The 13811-nt window shown below is 42.0% G+C and overlaps 1 protein-coding gene across 6 annotated transcripts in view; it reads right to left on the bottom strand.

Moving 5' to 3' along the window:
* Positions 1–13811, bottom strand: part of CTBP2 (C-terminal binding protein 2) — a 242271-nt gene that overhangs the window by 112460 nt on the left and 116000 nt on the right. For all 6 annotated transcript variants that reach the window (XM_030570776.1, XM_030570775.1, XM_030570772.1 and 3 more), the window contains one exon: positions 632–790. In XM_030570776.1, coding sequence (XP_030426636.1) covers positions 632–689 — 58 coding nt within the window. In that variant the 5' untranslated portion in view covers positions 690–790. The remainder of the gene's footprint in view (positions 1–631; positions 791–13811) is intronic.

The following is a 13811-nucleotide window of genomic DNA, read 5'->3' on the forward strand; positions in this document are numbered from 1 at the left end:
AGAGCTGAATTTACTGTAGCCTGGAGAGTGTAGGAGTAAGTTGTCTCCAGAAAATCTCGGTCGTTTAAATTGCCATTTAAACCATAAACTGGTTTCAGAGTGCCTATCATAACTGACATTGCTCAAAATGCGTTCAAAATGCTAAGCTAGATAGCATGGCATTGCCATGAGTGCGTCAACAAGAGAGGTAGTTGTTTTGCATCCAGCAATCTCTCTCACATAGTCTGGGGCACGGGCACTGGTGTGACTTAGTGAGGGAACGCTGAGAAGAGCTATCCCCTACTCATTTCCATTTGGGATTTAGATCATTAACTTCCACATGGGCTCACAGGACAGCACTTTTCACAAAGCAGCACCATCAGTGTAAGGCAATGGAAACACAAAGTAGAGCCAACATCTTGATATGACAGCACCCAGACTACAGATAAGAGTGCCATTCCACTATAAATTACTAAGCAATGCAAAAGAGATGGCCAGTAAGCCAAAGTCTTATCATTTGCAGGTCACTTTCAAAACAGGAACAGGCGTTTCACTTACAAACACCAATGCTACCCATAGTTCAGCAATTCTACTTTCTTTTGAAGAATCGATACGGATTTCATTAGAAATATTGGATTATGCTCAGTCTTACCTTCACAAATTCTGTCCAATCGCTGTCGTTTGACTTTGTGTTTATCCACAAGTGCCATTCTTTACTGTATTTTGTAACTTTCTGATTCAAAAAGCAAAGCAGTCCTCCAAATCTCAGGAAAATTCACAGGAGTCTGAGTGCATAACGGCACTATAAACCCTGAAACAAGGAAAAAGAATCCTTACATTTAGGACCCTTGGTGCAAAGGATGACAATAGTCTATGCTTGACATTACTGTGGACTTTCTGAAATGAAAGTTACAAACTGAATACTTTCTACTCATGTTCTCAAGGAGCACCAATGTACACGAGCATGGCAGTATTGTTAAAGTGTTATAGGTAAGCTTTCTCAGTTTTATTTCAGCCTCAGAAACCCAAACTGTATTCACCGGCTCTGAAAGACTAGAGACAGAGCAAAAGAAAAGTTACTTTGCTCTTCTGATATCTCCTTTGAACACTTGCGCTTCGGATATCAAGTCTTATTCAATTCATTTCCAGTAAAATAGTTGTCACTGGAACTACACTTTGGACTCCTGAAACTTCCAGAGTTTATCTCTACAGAGAGAGATATGTTACCCACAATTTTTTTTACACACGGCCCAACCATAATTGTAGTTTGTTCTCTCAGTTGTACTCAAAAGGCCAGTGCTACATATTTGATGCTGGATGGACATTTCCAACACACACACCCTTTAAAGGCTGCCACATATTGGTGTCTAGTAACTGGCAGATATGGCTAATTTATAAGAAGTGTTCTATAAAGAGACAAGGTCCCAATTCTTTTCCAAAAGAATTAACAAAATCAGGCAAATAGAGACACTTGCATATTACGCATCACTTTTTCTTTATTTTTTTTTAAATAGAGCACAAGTTTTGTTTAGTTCTTGAATATGCACATCTGAGCAGTCTGCACTCAGAATAGAGACTAGAAGTGCCATTCTGGGACTTTAATGCAACAGTCCTATCATAAACCTTAGACATGAGTTTGCTTTTCAGAGCAAGCACCACCTAATTGTTAAATGAATTGGGAAATAAGTGAAAAGAGCTCATGCTGATATCGGATTTCCAGTAACTGTCTACCACAGGCATTAAAATTTTACTAAGTAAAGCGATACTCCCAGTAATTCAGCGTTAAAACCATCCTGCCTCAGGTGCTTGGGGGAAGGTTGATGAACATGAGCTAGATTTTGATATAGTATCCTTGTCTTGTGTTATGCCAACCTACTTGGTCTTCCAGTCATCAGAGCAAGCTGGTGAGGTTCTACTGTTCATGTTATTAGGTGAAGAAGAGGTTTTTGTTGAGGAAGGAACTGATGTTCAAAGCCAACATCTTTCATTCAAGGTCATCTGTGGTGGGTGAAATGAAGGTGGAGAGAGGGCGGGGAGAACTGCCTTTGTATGTACATACACACAATGATGGAAGCATTAACAAGTTCTTGGTTCAGATACCATTAAGATCCATCTGTCACACACTATATCACGAGCTACTTTAAAGATCTAATCAAAAGATTCTATGTACTTGAAGGAGTCTGGCTCAAGAGACAAAGATGCAGGGCCACTTAGAAAACACCCACAAAGACAGGCAAGTGGGTGTACCCCATCTGATCACAGCAACTCACAGCAGCACACTAGTGTAGGCATTGGAGATATCTTCTGGAACAGCCACTTTAGGTTTCCCTGGATTCTTAGTGAGTTTACCAAACCTCTCTACTTTGTTGCTGCAGGGACACGAGCTATATCCAACAAGGAGTTGCAGGGCACTTCACTGAAACTCAGAGGAAAGGCAATAAAGTAGATCTGTGTTTCCCAAACTTGTTCCGCCGCTTGTGTGCGGAAAGCCCCTGGCGGGTGGGCTGGTTTGTTTACCTGCCCTGTCCACAGGTCCAGCCGATCACAGCTCTCACTGGCTGCTGTTTGCTGCTCCAGGCCATTGGGAGCTGCTGGAAGCGGCAGCCAGTACATCCCTCAGCCCCTGCCACTGCCAGCAGCTCCCATTGGCGTGGAGTAGCAAACCGCGGCCAGTGGGAGCTGCGATCGGCCGGGGCAGGTAAATAAACCGGCCCGCCAGTGGCTCTCTCTACACAAGCAGCAGAACAAGTTTGGGAAACACTGAAGTAGACGATAGCAAAGCTACACATTGATTTAATGCCACATACTGGTAGCAAAAGGCTACTACAGTGAGAAACTCTTTCCCAAAGACAGGTTTCAGAGTAGCAGCCATGTTAGTCTGTATCCACAAAAAGAACAGGAGTACTTGTGGCACCTTAGAGACTAACAAATTTATTTGAGCATAAGCTTTTGTGGGCTACAGCCCACTTCATCAGATGCACAGAATGGAACATATAGTAAGGATATATATATACACATGTACAGAGAACATGAAAAGGTGGGAGCTGTCCTACCAACTCTAAGAGGCTAATTAATTAAAACTTTTGTAGTGATAATCAAGATAGCCCATTACAGATAGTTTGACAAGAGGTGTGGAAATACTTAACATGGGGAAACAGATTCAATGTGTGTAATGGCTCAGCCATTCCCAGTCTCTATTCAAGCCTAAGTTGATAGGGTCTAATTTGCATATTTATTCAAGTTCAGCAGTTTCTCATTGGAGTCTGTTTTATGAAGCTTTTCTGTTGCAAAATTGCCACCTTTAAGTCTGTTGAACGCGAGAGCAAACCGCGGCGAAGCTGGTCTCCTTCCCCGGTTTGCTCTCGCGTTCCCCGAACAAGCAGGTCTCCTTCCCTACGGTTTGCAGGGTGGTTCGGGGAACGCGAGAGCAAACCGCGGCGAAGCTGGTCTCCTTCCCCAGTTTGCTCTCGCGTTCCCCGAACCCCCGAGCAAGCAGGTCTCCTTCCCTGCGGTTTGCAGGGTGGTTCGGGGAACGCGAGAGCAAACCGCGGCGAAGCTGGTCTCCTTCCCCGGTTTGCTCTCGCGTTCCCCAAACAAGCAGGTCTCCTTCCCTACGGTTTGCAGGGTGGTTCGGGGAACGCGAGAGCAAACCGCGGCGAAGCTGGTCTCCTTCCCCGGTTTGCTCTCGCGTTCCCCGAACAAGCAGGTCTCCTTCCCTGCGGTTTGCAGGGTGGTTCGGGGAACGCGAGAGCAAACCGCGGCGAAGCTGGTCTCCTTTCCCGGTTTGCTCTCTCATTCCCCGAACCCCCGAGCTGAGTGGCCAGAGAGGTTGAAGTGTTCTCCTACTGGTTTTTGAATGTTATGATTCCTGATGTCAGATTTGTGTCCATTTATTCTTTTGTGTAGAGATTGTCTGGTTTGGCCAATGTACATGACAGAGGGGCATTGCTGGTGGCATATATCACATTGGTAGATGTGCAGGTGAACAAGCCCCTGATGGCGTGGCTGATGTGATTAGGTCCTATGATGATGTCACTTGAATAGATATATGGACAGAGTTGGAATCGGGCTTTGATGCAAGGATAGGTTCCTGGGTTAGTGTTTTTGTTGTGTGGCCTGTGGTTGCTGGTGAGTATTTGCTTCAGCTTGTAGGGGGCTGTCTGTAAGCAAGGACTGGCCTGTCTCCCAAGATCTGGGAAAGAGTGAGAGATCATCTTTCAGGATAGGTTGTAGATCTTTGATGATGCATTGGAGAGGTTTTAGTTGGGGGCTGAAGGTGACGACTAGTGGCGTTCTGTTAATTTTCTTTGTTGGGCCTGTCTTGTAGTAGGTGACTTCTGGGTACTCTTCTGCTCCGTCAATCTGTTTTTTCACTTCAGCAGGTGAGTGCTGTAGTTTTAAGAATGCTTGACAGAGATCTTGTAGGTGCCTGTCTCTGTCTGAGGGACTGGAACAAATGCAATTGTATTTTAGAGATTGGCTGTAGACAATGGATCATGTGTTATGTCCTGGAAGGAAACTGGAGGCATGTAGGTAAGTATAGCGGTCAGTAGGTTTCCAGTATAGGATGGTATTTCATCCAGTGAAGTGGGCTGCAGCCCACGAAAGCTTATGCTCAAATAAATTTGTTAGTCTCTAAGGTGCCACAAGTACTCCTGTTCTTTTCCCCAAAGAGTAATCAGTATGGAGCCGCCAAATTTCAGCTTTTTAAAGAATGAATTAAATTAAAGAAAAGCACCATAAAGGGTTAACACAGTCAAACAAAAAAATGTAAAGAATCTCAAATTGTGCACCGTTCATTCAAGGTTACCACAGTACAAGAGAAGAAGGGAATTACTGTCATCTAATAAGTACTAGGGAAAGCCCTCTACCCCATTGTCAGTAGTATTGCACACTGTGGATGTGAAATACATAAAGTTTAACAACACAGTACATAAAATTATAAGTAACGATGTCTTATGATACAAAGTGACAAGGACCATGGTAAACATAGGTGTCTGGGACTGAGAAAATGCAGGGGTGATGTCAAGCAGCTGACCTTGGGCAATACACATAACCTCTCTGTGCATCTGTTTCCCCTTCTGTGAAAAGGGGATAACAGCTCTTACCACCTTTGCAAAGCCTTTTGAGATCTTCATATAAATGGCATTAATTGCAAAGTACTGTTATATATCTTGTATATTACCCCTTCATCTCCAACAACTAAGCTTGTGCAACCCCTCCCGCCTCCCAAAAAAAGGTCAGTGCAAGAACAATCTCCCAGAAAACACAGGTTATTAATAGTTAACGAATGCAGTAAGCTCGAGTGAAAATGAGGGAGCGGGGTAAAAGCTCTAACAAATCTGCTGCATATCAAGACGACAATTTCATGGAGATTATTGTTATTATTATAAATGGTTATCAATTATGCATCACATTGATAGTTAATTTAAAAAAAGAAAAGGGTTGTGTTGGTACAGCTGAATTCTGACTGATAGAAAATAGGCGATTTCCTGGTAGTTAATGGCCAATTTCCCAGCAACACGACTGCAGCATAATCTCAGAGATTTATAGCAATAATTAATTGATTTTTTTAAAATGTAAGGGATGCTACAGAACATGATTCCCACTCAGATTAATAATTAATGAAACATTCTAAAGTACCAAAACTTCCATTCCAGACACAGAAGCTTCCTAAAATCAAGAGCTTGTTATATTAAAAAAAATCAACTGAGTGTTAATGTAGATAATGCAATACAAAGAGATAACATTTCCATTATCAGAATTTAAAAAGATATACCTGTCTTTTAACTTAATGAATACTCATCCCACTCCCAGGGAGATTTGGCTGGGCAGCAGGTCCAAGCAGAAAGTCTGTTTGGAGCTGGGCCCTTGCTGCACAGGGAGGGAGGCAGGAGAGCGTCATTTGAGGATCTCATGAGAGTAATGTATTGTGAGCGTGATCCCGTGGGATGGACGCTATTGTCCACAAAGAGTGACTGCAGATTTTAAGGATCTCAGTGATCTCTTATAACCCTTTCCCAAAAATTGCCTCCCACAGCCTTCCCCCCTCTCAGATCAGCAGCATTTTCTCTTGTGTGGCAAGAGATCATCTAGTCCAACTCATCATCTAGTCCTGCTCAAAGCAGGAACAATCCCCAAATGGCCCCCTCAAGGAGTGAACTCACAACCCTAGGTTTAGCAAGCTAGTGCTCAAACCACTGAGCTATCCCTCCCCGCCAAATGACTTCTGTGCATCCCTTGTGTTTTTTAAGAGAAGATCTCCCAAGCAACATCGCCAGACTGCACTATATGGGATGGGTAAAATAACAGTTCAGATCCCAAGTTCACATAGCACTACTGCTACACAATCTACAAGGCCTGTCAATCTCTCATCTCCTTTTCCCGCCAAACTTCCACAGATGGCAACATCATGCCCCTTGCTGGCTGCACAGCACCCCACATGGACCATCCTAAGGAGCAGGTTTAGTGCTGATTTTTGAGGCATTATTTTATAATTTATGTTTTTATATTTCTGTTGAATCAAGATTATTTAATCGGTGTCAAGACTCCTAATGAATTACAGGTTATTTATGAGATCCTAATTAACATATAGTTTCTTCTCTGTAGTAACAGTTTCATGGAGCTAAACACTTTCACCATGGTTGTGTATTTATGTTTCTTCTGATAAAGTCTATGGTATTACCAGTGCAATCAAAATAGGCCCTGGGGCTTCCTTTACGCTCATTACCAAGGCTCCACTTTTATATGCTGTATATTAAAACAAATCCTGACAATAAAAATGCTCATTCACAATGGCTTCACTTTTCATATGGTCAAAATCTCCATTTATAAGTCTTTGCTCATTTCAGCAGCACTGCACGTGGTAATTATATTTTCAGATTATAAACTGCATAGAAACACATGTCTGAACATATGAAGAAAACTTTGTTACCTGTATGTTAAGATTATCAGTTAGAATCTAAAGTTATATATTTGTGTATCGAGGAACCCAGCATCATGTACATGCCAAATACAGGTTACAAGACCTCACAAATCACTGTCCGCCCACTAAGTATATATTCAACATAAGCCGGTTTGTTTAGAAGCCGACCCCCCCAGGATGAATCTGTAAAAAGGGAAAAAATTTATAACCCGTTCATAAGCTGACTCTAATTCAGGGGTCAGCAAACTTTGGCTCCTGGGCCATCAGGATTAGCCGCTGGGGGGGCCAAGATGGTTTGTTCACCTTGAGCATCCGCAGACACAGAGGTAAACCTAAGTAAACAAAGTGTCCTTGAGTGCCTGCTGCTTACCCTGATGGGCCAGGACAGCAACTGGTGGGGAAATTTTTTGGGGAGGAGAAGCTGGGAGACAGGGGAGTAATCTCTGTGACCACCCCCTACATGACCCCACCCCTAGCCTGGGACCCCACACTCTCCCCATCCCTTCCCACCTTATCTGGGGAGAGCCAGGGGAGGATGTCTCTGGCCTGGCTGGAGCTGCTCCGGCAGGCTGGGCAGCATGGCTGCAGCCTGATCCGGCAGGCTGGGCCAGGCAGTGTGGCTGCAGCCTGTTCCAGCAGGCTGGGCTGGGCAGCATGGCCACAGCATGCTCCGGCAGGCCGGGCGGCATGACCACAGCCTGCTCTGGAAGGCAGAACCAAGCAGCATGGCTAAAGCCTGCCAGCCCCGGAGCTGCAGCTGCTTTGGAGGCTGCGGGGAGAGCAGCGTGGCCAGAAGTGGAGAGACTCTGGCCCCACCTCTTCCCTTCTGGCTCTGCTGCCTCTCCTTTCTCCCTCTGTTGGGGGAGGGGCTGTGCTCCACCTCTCCCTCTCTACACCTGTTCATAAGCCGACCTCCTTCTCTGGTGCTTCCCTTTTTTTCTAAAAAAATTTAGCTTATGAATGAGTATATAGGGTACAGTCCACCTACCCAAACAAAGATTATCTTCCATGTCTTTGGCCCATTATCAATCAAAGGCACATCTACATCTTGCTCCCCCCCCCCCCCGCAAGTATATTCAAGAGTCTCCACCCTCTTCCATCCTTGCTTCCCACCATATCCAGAAGAGGACTACATGGTTTAATCTATATATATAGTCTAGAAACAGCACTAATTCACTCATTCACTATTAGAGCCATATAGAGAATGCAAATTCCGTTTTGTGAAGGATACTGGGATTTCAAAATTTGGTTTCATTCTGATTAGGAACCCCAAAATTTCAAAATTCTCCACAAAAGAAAATCCCCATCCCAATTTGTTTCATTCCAAATTGAATGTTTCATTCCAAAAGTTCAAAATGGGGAGTTCCAGCCTAGAACTTTTTTCCTTCAAAACAAAATTTTGGTGAAATCAATATGGTTTCGCAAAGTGTTTTGATTTTGACTAAACTGCATTTTCTGACAGAAACTGGCACCATCAAAGCTTCTCTGACCAGCTCTATTGACGCTATCATTCCCTGGAGAAAAGCTTTCTGCAAAGGAAAACAATGATAAATAATAATCACCCCCACCATAGGCATATTGCATAGCTTAATTTAATTTCCATTCTGGGGCCCTTCCTAATAATTTTAACCAGTCCATTTGTGTTTGACAGGTGTTTGTGAGGATACCAAGCAGCAATAAGAACACAACTTAAGATACTATTAAAAATATGACAGGAACACCCAGAGTGGGATTTAGCAGGCATGAATAAACTGGAGAAAACCAGATGTGAAGGGTACAGAAAAAAGCAGGTCACTTCACAACCTTTAAATGAAACTGTTATTAAGAAAAGGTTTTTCCATTTTTGCTGTGCAGGACACAGCTAGTTGAGCACAAACTTCTATTTACTCTTAATGATTTCTACATCCAATTAAATCTCAATATAATCACAAAGTTAAACGTTACAAAAAATAAAATAATTGTAAGTAGGCAAGACTTAAAAATATCAGAGAGAGCAGTTAAAACAAACAAATCTTGCCATACAATGGAATTTTAAAGCGCAAGAAAGAGGAAGACATATACTAAAAAAACCCCAACAACTGTAGTTCTTGATCTTCAGCAAGATTAGGAATCAAGTGAAATGATTTACATATAGTAATTGCATGTCCTTGCTGGTCTCCAACAGTGTCTTTCAAAATGTAAATTTCCTTGAAAACACTGGAACATTATCATAGCCTAGTATTTATTTATTTATTTGTTTGTTTGTTTAAAGGGAATCTACCTAAACATAATGTTTTAAAGGGGGGGGGACACAAAAACTCTGATGCAAAACATTTAAATAGGTTCTTAATACTGCATATTAAACACCACCCAGTCCATGAGCCAGAAAATGAGAGAAAATCTGGATGTATTAGGATGTATTTTGTTCTCCTAAGTCACAGAAATGGATGTTTCCAAACAATGAAATGCATGCTGCTTAGCTTTGTTTAATTTTTGCCCATGCTGGGTGCATTTATGTGAAAGTATTGAAGCCAAATGTTGCTGAAAAGTAAACAACTCCACCCAAATCCATGTATGGAAGGAACACGAGATAATCAAATCCGGAGTTCAACTCGGTCCTGTCTCTCAGATGTAAGGAATGCCCACCGTTTAGAAGACCTGGTGAAGTCTGATAAAAGAATTTCATTCCTCAATGCACTATTTTCCTGTAAAGATCTCTTGTGATAATTATCTCATTTCATATCCTGTCGTCCCTACAATCCTGGGGTTACCAGGATAAGGGATTGTACAGAGAGGATGTTTGATCTGCCTCAGTTTATAACTATATTTATACATTAAAAGTGAAGAGGAAATAGGAATGTGAAGATGTTTCTGTCTCATGCTCACTGACCAAAAATTATTATAATGTATAACACCATGAGGACAATTTTATGGATAAAGTCCTTATAGGGCACCTAAGCATCCAAAAGACCTTATACTGTGTCTAGCTGCGATCTTTAAAAAAAATCTCCACTGCTAATCTACCACCAATGCAGCTCAACCAGTGACAGCAAGAGTGAGAGCCCTTCCATAGCTGAGGCACTGGCACTGCTTTACCAACATCTTATCTAGCCCTGATCAGAGCAGGTCTAGATAGCACAGCGACATGAACTCTGGTAGCCACATAAGCACCAATGGCATCACCACTTAAGCTCCAGTAGTGCCCCAGTGCTGGATTTCCAAAAACATTTAGACACAAGAACCGATCAACACTTCCTGACCATTCAATTTTTTAAAATGAGAAGAAAAAAAATTGGTGAGAGCTGTTGTTTCACCACATTTTTAATCTTTGTAGAGTGCAGATAGGTGTTTCATAAATACCTAGAGACCAATAATAGAGAAGAGAGGGAGAGAGCCAGAATAGGAACAGGAAACAAAGTCCCATGATCACACATCTGGCTTGTTCTAGGACAGGGGTCGGCAACCTTTCAGAAGTGGTGTGCCGAGTCTTCATTTATTCACTCTAATTTAAAGGTTTCGCATGCCAGTAATACATGTTAATGTTTTTAGAAGGTCTCATTCTATAAGTCTATAATATAACTAAACTATTGTATGTAAAGTAAATAAGGTTTTAAAAATGTGTAAGAGCTCCATTTAAAATTAAATTAAAATGCAGAGTTCCCTGGACCGGTGGACAGGACCCAGCCAGTATGAGTGCCACTGAAAATCAGCTTGTGTGCCGCCTTCGGCACACGTGCTATAGGTTGCCTACCCCTGCTAGTATATGGTGGTCACTCTTTGGAGTCAGCTTCTTTACATATTACCAAACTGGAGAAGAACTTGTCATTACCTCATAGACTGTGAGGGCACAAGTTCAACAGTCCAGGTCCTTCCTCCCTAAGGATTTTATGATCATCATAATGGCAACGCAGATATTTTTTCTGGTTATAGTAGCCACTGAGTTGTCATATCTTTTATTGAGGTTTTAAGAGATTCACTTTAATAATACCTTCCTTCATCTTCATTTATTCCAAAACCTTCTAACTGTTTTAATGCATTACCTAGTCAAGATAAACCTAAGGCTCTACCCCAAATTTAGCTCAATATCATGTGTGAAAACTACAACTGCCTTGTCTTACATGAGTTAATTAACAGATGTTAAAGACATCTTTTTTCCTAGTGTCATCACAAATCCAAATCAGACTTGTCATTAACCTGAACTACAACTATGGTTCTAAAGTAATAAAACCTCTATTATCTAAATTTGATAAGATCTGTTATGAGGAACTTTTTAATTGTTTATGATTTGCACCTGAAATTCTTGAGCTGGATGAAGTTTAACATAATGGAGGTTCCCTAATATTATGGCCAACTATTTCTTACACAAACTGCAGTGGCTCTAGGGTGGGGGAAAAAACAGATAACACACTGTAAGCTTGATAATATACTTATTTTGCTGCCATGGAAAGGACAGGTTCTTGCATGGGCTTTTAGGTTCCTGGATACTGAAGGATATTAGTGCTCTTTGTGTAGAGTCAGACCAAGACTACAGGAAAGTGAATTACCAATGTATTCAGCGATTCTGAAGTGCACATTAGATACCAAGCTATGTAGATCTCCACTGGCTCCTCATTCGCCAAGATACCAATTTTTTAAAAGCCTTTTTCCTGGCCCTGCCACTGGCCTACTGGGTGACCTTGGGCAAGTCACTTTATCCTCCTTTTACAGATGTGGTAACAGATGTACCAGGAGGTAATGAGAATGACCTCCCTTTGTAAAGCACTTTGAGATCTACTGATGAAAAGAACTACATAAGACCTAGGTGTATTTATGATTGTATTTCTTTATTAGCATTTTATTGAAACAATGGTTCTGAGAGGTGTGGACTGACCCCCATTAATCTCATTGGAGTCTTAACTCTAAAAGCCCAGCATTAACTATTTAACTGCTGATCACTTCAGCAGATGTAATGGGGAAGGCGTGGGATGAAGCCCGCAAGTGCTGAGAATCGGGTTTTGCTGCAAGGAAGGAAATGAAGAGGGAATTACTAACGTAAGACGAGGAGACAGAGAAAGGGAGCGAACAAGAGAAAACAAAGTGTTAGAATGCATGAGGCATGGGGTAGAAACTCCTGAGAATGTAATACCTTTGTATAAATGAATGATACCTGCTGAAGTGGAATACCATGTTCAGTCCTGGTCATCACCCTCTCTTTAAAAGATAATAGCAGAACTGGGACAGGTGGGAAGGGAATCCAGAGACTGGCAACAACAACAAAACAGAGACATGGAAGGACTTCCAGATGGAGTAGCTGAAAAGACTGCTTTTGTAACAATGTCCCTGAGTGGTCTCTTGGTCCTGAATCCAGAACCCCTGAATCTAAAAGTACGAGTTTCTACTATTTGAGCTAAAGGACTAGGTCTCTTATCGCAGAGACAGCAACAGATAGATTAAGCTCAGTTCAGAGTTTAGTTTAGGGAGACAAAGAGCTGCACTGTGTTAGCATGGGTTATAGAGATGAGATGAGTAAGAGGTGGTATCCTAGGGGCAGGCACAATAATGAATGGAATAGAGAAGGTAAATCACATCACTTACCCTCTCGCAATAAGAGAACAAAGGGAGACAAGAAATTTTAAAAAGGAAATACTTTTTGAGCGTACAGGAGGGTTCAGCTCAAAATCAACTTGTGAAACTCACTGCCACAAGATTCCATGCAGGCCAAGATCTTCAACAATAAAAAATGGTATTAGATAGTTATATGGATAATGAGAACCACTATACTTTTTCCATTAGGAAAGAAAACAAAGTAAACAAAATGTATAATGGCTATAGATCCTCATACTTTGGGGAACCTCCACCTGACAGGGGTTAGGAAGAAACACCCCCTATTCCATTACTGTCCACTATGTGATCTCTCTCATGCTGTTGGAGATAGGATAACAGATAGCTGTACCACAGGTCTGATTCGATATGGCAACTCCTATGTTCATACACTCCTGCAAGCTAATGCACATGTGACTAATTCACTAACTTGAGAACCCACAATGAGTTAAAAAGGACTTCTCACACATATGGTGTTCAGACTTGCAGGATCATGCCCTGAGTTTGGATTCTAAATTGAGGACATCTGTGGCCTGATTCTCCAGTCCATTAAACAGAGCAGTCAGATCCTGAGGGATTTTAAAGCTTTACTACCTGGGCGGATTTTCTAAAGCACCAAGGGGAGTTAGGGCTCCCGGGTGCTATGGTAATACAAATACATAATTAATAATAATTTTCAGTGGGAGTTGGGCACCTAACTTCCTTAAGAACTTTCAAAAATTTTACCCATTGAACTGAACATCCTCCATGACCTTTCAGTGGGCTACCTTGTTGACTTGGAGCCTGATTTATAGCCTAATGAAGTCAACGGGGGGTCTTTCCATTGACTAAAATGGTCTTTGTCACCAAATGGCCACTACTTTGGTAGCATACTTAACTGTTGGTACATGACTCATAGCACACTAGAATTCTGGCCTGTGAAAGACTATTGCGCACAAAAAACTAGACAGACAGAATTCTTGGCTAAGGAAAAACTAAAGTTAATTAAAATGTCATTTTTTATTACTTAATATCATTTTGATGTTGCCAAGTGCTCAGCGATTTTTGGTAGTAAGGACATTCGGTGGGAATGACTAGAAGGTTCAGTGGGAGGTGATGTGCCTTTCACCTCTAAGTGACTGGTTTGAATTCTTCTCATAATCATAAAGATCAAAAAAGTGACTTCTTCAAATGGCTTTTGGTGCCCTTTCTGAAATTGGTGGGTTCAGGTTCTAGTGGGCACGTGTGCACACCACGAACTGGCACTGTTGCCAACAGTCTGATCACACTGACTTGATATATGGCAACTCTCAACCCTGGAGGTTGTCCCATGAGGCACAGCAGCACTGACTATGTGGAAGACATATGC

This window comes from Gopherus evgoodei, chromosome 7 (assembly GCF_007399415.2).
Source record: "Gopherus evgoodei ecotype Sinaloan lineage chromosome 7, rGopEvg1_v1.p, whole genome shotgun sequence".
Lineage (NCBI taxonomy): Eukaryota > Metazoa > Chordata > Testudines > Testudinidae > Gopherus > Gopherus evgoodei.